Source organism: Physeter macrocephalus, chromosome 5 (genome assembly GCF_002837175.3).
Source record: "Physeter macrocephalus isolate SW-GA chromosome 5, ASM283717v5, whole genome shotgun sequence".
Lineage (NCBI taxonomy): Eukaryota > Metazoa > Chordata > Mammalia > Artiodactyla > Physeteridae > Physeter > Physeter macrocephalus.
This window is the reverse complement of record NC_041218.1, coordinates 15501388-15508242: the sequence shown is the minus strand read 5'-3', so window position 1 is coordinate 15508242 and position 6855 is coordinate 15501388. Positions and strand designations below refer to the sequence as shown.

Sequence of the window (6855 nt, the reverse complement as noted above, 5' to 3'; positions counted from 1 at the left end):
GACCGGGGCACGAACCAGTGTCCCCTGCATCGGCAGGCGGACTCTCAACCACTGCGCCACCAGGGAAGCCCTAACTGTAGTTCTTAACTTTAATGAACTTATTCATCTTTCTCTTATGCTCTTGCTCTTTGTTTCTTGATTGAGAAATTTATTCCAGCTCTAAGGTTACACAGATACTCTCCTGTATTTCCTCTTGAAAGTTTTAAAGTTCTTAATCTATCCTATCCAAAAGAATTTTTTTTGAATTTTATTTTATTTTATTTTTTTATACAACAGGTTCTTACTAGTTATCTAGTTTATACATATTAGTGTATGTATGTCCATCCCAATCTCCCAGTTCATCCCACCCCCACCCCCACCCCCACTTTCCCCCCTTGGAGAATTATTTTTTGAATTAAGGAGAGATCTGATTTCATCCTCCTCCCACTGTAGCGAACTATAGCACCCCTTTTCCACCAGTTTCTAGTGCCACATCTGTCTTGTGTTTCTGGTACATATATTCTGTTCCATTTTTGTTTATCCTTTCATAAATATCACACCATCTTAATTACCATAGCTTTATATGTTTACTGTGTTATTTGGTAGACATGTTCCCCCAGCTTGTCAAAACTCTATTGCAATCCCTGTTGGTATTATTATTAAAAACTGCATTGAATGTATAGACATGTCTGGGGAGAACTGGCATCTTTACCATCAAGAACGTGGTGTTTTCATTACTTAGATTTTTTTTTAATGATTCTAAATATAGCTTAACATTTTTCTACACAATGGCCTTGGCCCTTACACATTAAAAAAATTTACTATTAAGTACTTTTTTTTGTTGCTATTGTAAAATAGTTTTTTTAATTAAAATTTTCGTTTATTGCTTGTATATACAAATGAAATTGACCTTTGGATTACTTTGTGTTCATTCTTATGCATTTCATTTTGGAAAAAAATGTATCTCGGAATCATACTGCAGTCTCCTTGGTACAAATTACTGCATCAAGTTTATATTAAATTTTCTAAATTTAATTAAAAATTTAGATTTTAATTCATTCACAATTATTAATTATTTATTGTTTTACCAAGCACTATGAAAGATTCATGCCCCCCCACCCAAAAGGAACACTGTTTGCACTTGTTAAAGGAAGCAGATTGGTGTGGTTTTTTTTTTTGTTTTTTTTTGTGTGTGTGTGGTATGCGGGCCTTCCTCTGTTGCGGCCTCTCCCGTTGCGGAGCACAGGCTCCGGACGCGCAGGCTCAGCGGCCATGGCTCACGGGCCCAGCCGCTCTGCGGCATGTGGGATCTTCCCGGACCGGGGCACGAACCCGGTTCCCCTGCATCGGCAGGCGGACGCGCAACCACTGCGCCACCAGGGAAGCCCAGATTGGTGTTTTTGAATCGAGATTCAGAACAAAAACAAACATAAACAAAATGGGTGTGTCTGTGTTCCACTTTCAGAAATCCTGATTCCATAGGTCCAGAGAGAACCAGAACTCTCATTCTTTTAAAGTCTCCATATGATTCTGCACATCTCTATTTGAAAAACACTGTGAGAGAAGTTGCTAAACAATAAAAAGAGTAGTCAAAAGGATATTTATTTGGAAGGGTATCTCATTTAAAATTATGAGCATTTATTCATCATTTAATATACTAGTGTAGGACACATACACACCACATGTATACACACACGTGTGGGTGCACACACGCATCTGAAACCCCTATATATACATAAATTGAATTGCTTTGTGTTAAGTAATAGGTATGAATTTGAAGAGAGTGGATATTCACAGAATCCATTCACAGTTTGGATGAGATGTGTTGGGTTAGGACTCAGTATGTTTGTATTAAAACTTAGAATGTGAGCTATGGATATAAAGAACAGAATTGGTGGTTGCCTGAAGTGGGGGTAGGGGGTGGGCGAAATGGGTGAAAAGGGTCAAAAGGTAGAAATTTCCAATTATAAAATGAGTAAGTCATGGGGATGTAATGTACAGCATGGTGACTATAGTTAGGAATACTGTATTGTATATTTGAACGTAGCTAGAGGAGTGGATCTTAAAAGTTCTCACCACCAGAAAAAAAAAGTTGTAATTGTTCATGGTCACAGATGTTAACTGAATTTTTGTGGTGATCATTTTGTGATACATACAAATATCAAATCATTATGTTGTACACCTTAAACTAATTTTAATGTTATGTCAATTATACTTGAATTTAACCAAAAACAACTTAGAACACATTTTGTCTTTCCCAGTGGGAGTCATTCGATGTCCAGTTTGCAGCCAAGAATGTGCCGAGAGACACATCATAGATAATTTTTTTGTGAAGGACACTACTGAGGTTCCCAGCAGTACAGTAGAAAAGTCTAATCAGGTAAGTGTATTAAGTCTTGAATCTTTTGCCTCCTCTTAATGAGGCAGCCTGAAATGCTGGAGAACTTACCATGCATTTGGTTGTTTTGTCTCAAACATATCTTTTCACTAATTTCAGATGCCCCCTTCACCTTGCTTGGCTTTCTTTTTCCTTCCTTTTAACATATTTGCTGGATAAACTGGGTTGTTAGTCCAGTAGAGTTAGCCTTATTCTGAATTTTGCTGACCTCTCCTTAAGTCATTTAACATGCTTCCTTGTCTCCTATATTTTGTGTAAACGGGTGATAAAAATTTAGAGGCTGTTTCATAAGAATACTTTCATCCATATGTCTGTGTGTATTTCAAGCAGGAAGCTTATGATGTCTGGTTGTCTTTTTCCTGATGTTAATGGTGTTAATGAGCACTGCCAAGATTCCATATTTCATTAGGACTTTGAAAAATGGTGACATTTTCATTCTGTCATTCCCCTTTATTTCTCAACTGGAATAGAAAGAAAAAAGGTTCCTTCTTCTATTCTTAGGTTATACAGGAAAGGTGGTTAAATGCTTGTTTCTTTCCCTTTAGTTGCTAATTATTAGAGTAGTGACTTAGTTTCTTAGCATTCTTCAGAGGTGACGTAATGAGTGGTGTGTATGTGTGTTTATTGTTATGAACTCATGGATTTTTAACATAAAATGTGTTGTAGTTATTCCTATTGGTGCTCAATTTGTGCCATCTTGGCAGTGAGGATTCCTGAGCCCTTCTGATACAATCGCAGTGTCACTGTTATCTCCTTTGCTTTCTATTTTGACAAGATATTGTTCATTTTCTGTTCTACACCTGGAACCAGCAGGTGGTTGGTTCTCCTAGGAGCCTTGGTTCCCTTTAGTCTGAAATGGTATTTAGAGAGCACAATATGGATACTAGGGGTGCTCATCACCATTGAGTTGGTCATTTTTCTAGGACTTTCAGGAGAATGATTTAACAGATACTTTCTATTTTAAAAAGAGAGAAAGGGAAAATATAACAAGTATATATTGACATTTTGAAGTTGAATCTGGCATTGTAGATGTTCACAGAAAACTCAAGCAAATAGGAAGCCAACTAAGACGATCAAGTCCCTTTTTCCTCTGGCATTGCAGTCTTCCTCCAGCACCACCTATTGCTAGAGTCTAATGTGGAACCAGCTCATTAAGCATAATTGAGCCTTGCAAGAGTAAGAGTATAGAAGAATAGAGTTAGTATTGAAAGTGGAAATTATAGCATTATCTCTGTCAAAACAGAAAACAAGAAGACAGTAATTACTATATGTATGTACTGGAGATATTCAATCAAATCATCATGTTTTAAAGTTACTTGAAATAAGTAATTCTTCTCTGTATGGTTAAGCCACCCACTTGATAGGCAGGTTCATTAGTTTCATTTTGCTTTTGTTTAGGGTTTTGTTTAGGGCTTTAGTTTTTTTTTAATTTGAAATTTGTTTAACTACATATAGAACATTCATATACTGGTTCCAAAATAAAATCTATGAAACAGAGTATATTCAGAGAACTCAAACTTCTATCTCCATCTCACCTACCCCTCTACCTTATTTTTTCTCTGCCTTATAGCTAACCATTTAATTTCTTTTATGTTTTATCCTTACACTTTTAATATTATTTTATAATCTAAGTGATTTTATGTTATTTTTAACATTTAAGCAAATAAGTCATCCCATCGCATCCCATCCTCATCCTTCCTAGGTAAGCAGTGGTATGATGTGCTTTAACACTTTGCTTTTTTACTTTTTATACTAGAGGTCCTTCCTTAACATTATGTATAGAAATCCCATACTCCTTTTGCCGCATAATGTGGAGATTAAGTTTTAGGTGACATCCTTATAGAGGTGATAGTTGAAGCCGAGGGAGTAGGTGAGACCAATCCCTAGACCTAATAAAAATCTACAGAATCAGAGGAGAAGGAGTAGTGGTGGGGTCCAGAGAGGCAATCTGGGAGATAAGAGAATCTGGAAGGGTTAAGGAATCCAAATGATTTCTAGGAAGTAAGAGTCAGTGGCATCAAATGATGTTAGAAAGGTAGAAGACAAGAACTGAGAAAAGGCAGGTTTTGGTTTATGGAAATATTATCCAGGTATTTGGAATTTGGCTAATGTAAACCACTGACTGAGGGGAAAAATTTTTTTCCCAACCACAAATGATATCATGAGGACTGCTTATGTGCTGTGTAACCTTAATACCTGTTCTCAGAGAATAGTGCCACCATCTACACAGTTAAATAAGCTGGAAAAAAAGGTGCTATCTCTTCTTCATTTCATATCCAGTGCATCCTCCAAACCAGTCAGTTTTACTTCCCAAATCTCCTTCATTCATCTCCACTTCTACCACTGCAAAGGGCTCCTACCTATCTCTAAGCAGACGCACTTGCCCTTTTTCTAATCTCTTCTTTACATTGGAGGGACAGTGATTTTAAAAATGCACATCCGGCCATGTCACTTACTTAAAAGCTTTTAGGAGACTTCTTGAGACAAAGACCAAAATTGTCACCTGATCCTTCTTGATCTGGCCCCTGCCTTGCCGACAGCTCCTTCTGTTGCCAGTCTTCCCCTTGATCTCTCCACTTGAGTCCTACTGGCTTTCTGTCGCTTCTTTGAGCCTGCCACGTTCTTGCTGGAGGCTTTGGTACATGCTGTTCTCTCTGCCTAGAAAGCTTTTATCAGTAATTGATGACTCAGCTTTCTTATCTTGGTGCAAATATGATCTCTTTAGAGAAAGCCTCGCCTGGGTAATCTCTCCTCTCATTTTCCCCAACCATTCAACCCCACTAAAAACAGATCACTTTCCCCCATCATATGTTCTTCTAGCTTCTCATACTTTTTCCTTTATGGCACTTCTCAATTTGTAGTTATGTATTAGTATTATTGTTTCAGTAATGTTTGTCTTCCTCACAACCACTCAGTAAAATTCATAACCACTCAGTAAAATTTATCTTTACAACCACTCAGTAAAATTTATGTTATTACCCTTATTTTAAAGATGAGCATTCTAAGTAACCTGTCCAAGACTACTCATCCAGTAAGTAGGGGAACTGGATTTGAACCTACACTTCATCTAGGAGACTGGGTGTCATAAGGGCAAGGATTGTGTTTGCTTTTTCTGATGGTTATATCCTCAGCAGTTAGCATAGTGCCTAGAATATTGGATATATTGAACCTAAGGGCAATGTCCTTATATTTCCATTTCATATGTTTATAATTTAAAACATAGTGTCAGTTTAAATTTATGAACACTGTTAAGAAGATAACTGATAGAGTCAAGGATAGTTGGTATATCATTTCTGTATGATTAGTCATGTGACCACCTTTTCTTTATTCTCAAAAATTGATGTGATGTTTCTTTTATTAGGTATGTACAAGCTGTGAGGACAATGCAGAAGCTAATGGGTTTTGTGTAGAGTGTGTTGAATGGCTCTGCAAGACATGCATCAGAGCTCATCAAAGGGTGAAATTCACAAAAGACCACACTGTGAGACAGAAAGAGGAAGTATCTCCAGGTAATAAATTAATTTTTAAATTTCATTTTTTCTCTATCCCTCCCAAGTCATTCTTTCTTTCCCATGCTAACTTGATTTGAAACACTCGTAAGCATTAAATATACTCTTGTCTTTTACTATAAGGAAGTCTATATTATGGCTGAATTTGAATACTTGTAAATGTTGGTAAATATGAATAGATACAGAATTCTGCTTTATATTTATACTCACAACCCTCCTTCTCCTGAATTTGGTATGAACGTACAACATGTGGAAAAGTTGCCTTTAAAACTTATTTTCTGGGGCTTCCCTGGTGGCGCAGTGGTTGAGAGTCTGCCTGCCGATGCAGGGGACACGGGTTCGTGACCCGGTCTGGGAAGATCCCACATGCCGCGGAGCGGCTGGGTCCGTGAGCCATGGCTGCTGAGCCCGCGCTCATCCGGAGCCTGTGCTCCGCAACGGGAGAGTCCACAACAGTAAAAGGTCCACATAACGCGCAAAAAAAAAACAAAAAAAAAAACTTATTTTCTGTATACACTATTGATACTATGTATAAAATAGGCAACCAACAAGAACATACTGTATAGCACAGGGAACTCTACTTAATGCACTGTAGTGACCTAAATGGGAAGGAAATCCAAAAAAGAGGGGATATATGTATACATGACTCATTTTGCTGTACAGTAGAAACTAACACAACATTGTAAAGCAACTATATTCCAATAAAAATTTAAAAAATTTTAAAAACTTATATTCTCTCTTATCTTATTTTTAAGATGATAAGGGGTGGGCTTAAAAAAAGTTTTACAACTCTTTTCTCTCTGATATTCTTGTAGTAAACCTGTGTCATGATATTTGTTATGTAGATAACCAAAGAAGCTTTGCTTTTTATGTATTTAATTATGGTTTCTGGGTTTTTATTGTGTTGCTTATAATGTAAAGTTCACTACTACCATTTTTTTTTTTTTTTTTTTTTTTTTTTTTTTTTTT

The 6855-nt window shown here is 36.9% G+C and overlaps 1 protein-coding gene across 2 annotated transcripts in view; it reads left to right on the top strand.

Moving 5' to 3' along the window:
- Positions 1-6855, top strand: part of TRIM24 (tripartite motif containing 24) — a 94515-nt gene that overhangs the window by 39007 nt on the left and 48653 nt on the right. For both annotated transcript variants that reach the window (XM_024130806.3, XM_024130799.3), the window contains exons 2-3: positions 2241-2359; positions 5739-5886. In XM_024130806.3, coding sequence (XP_023986574.1) covers positions 2241-2359; positions 5739-5886 — 267 coding nt within the window. The remainder of the gene's footprint in view (positions 1-2240; positions 2360-5738; positions 5887-6855) is intronic.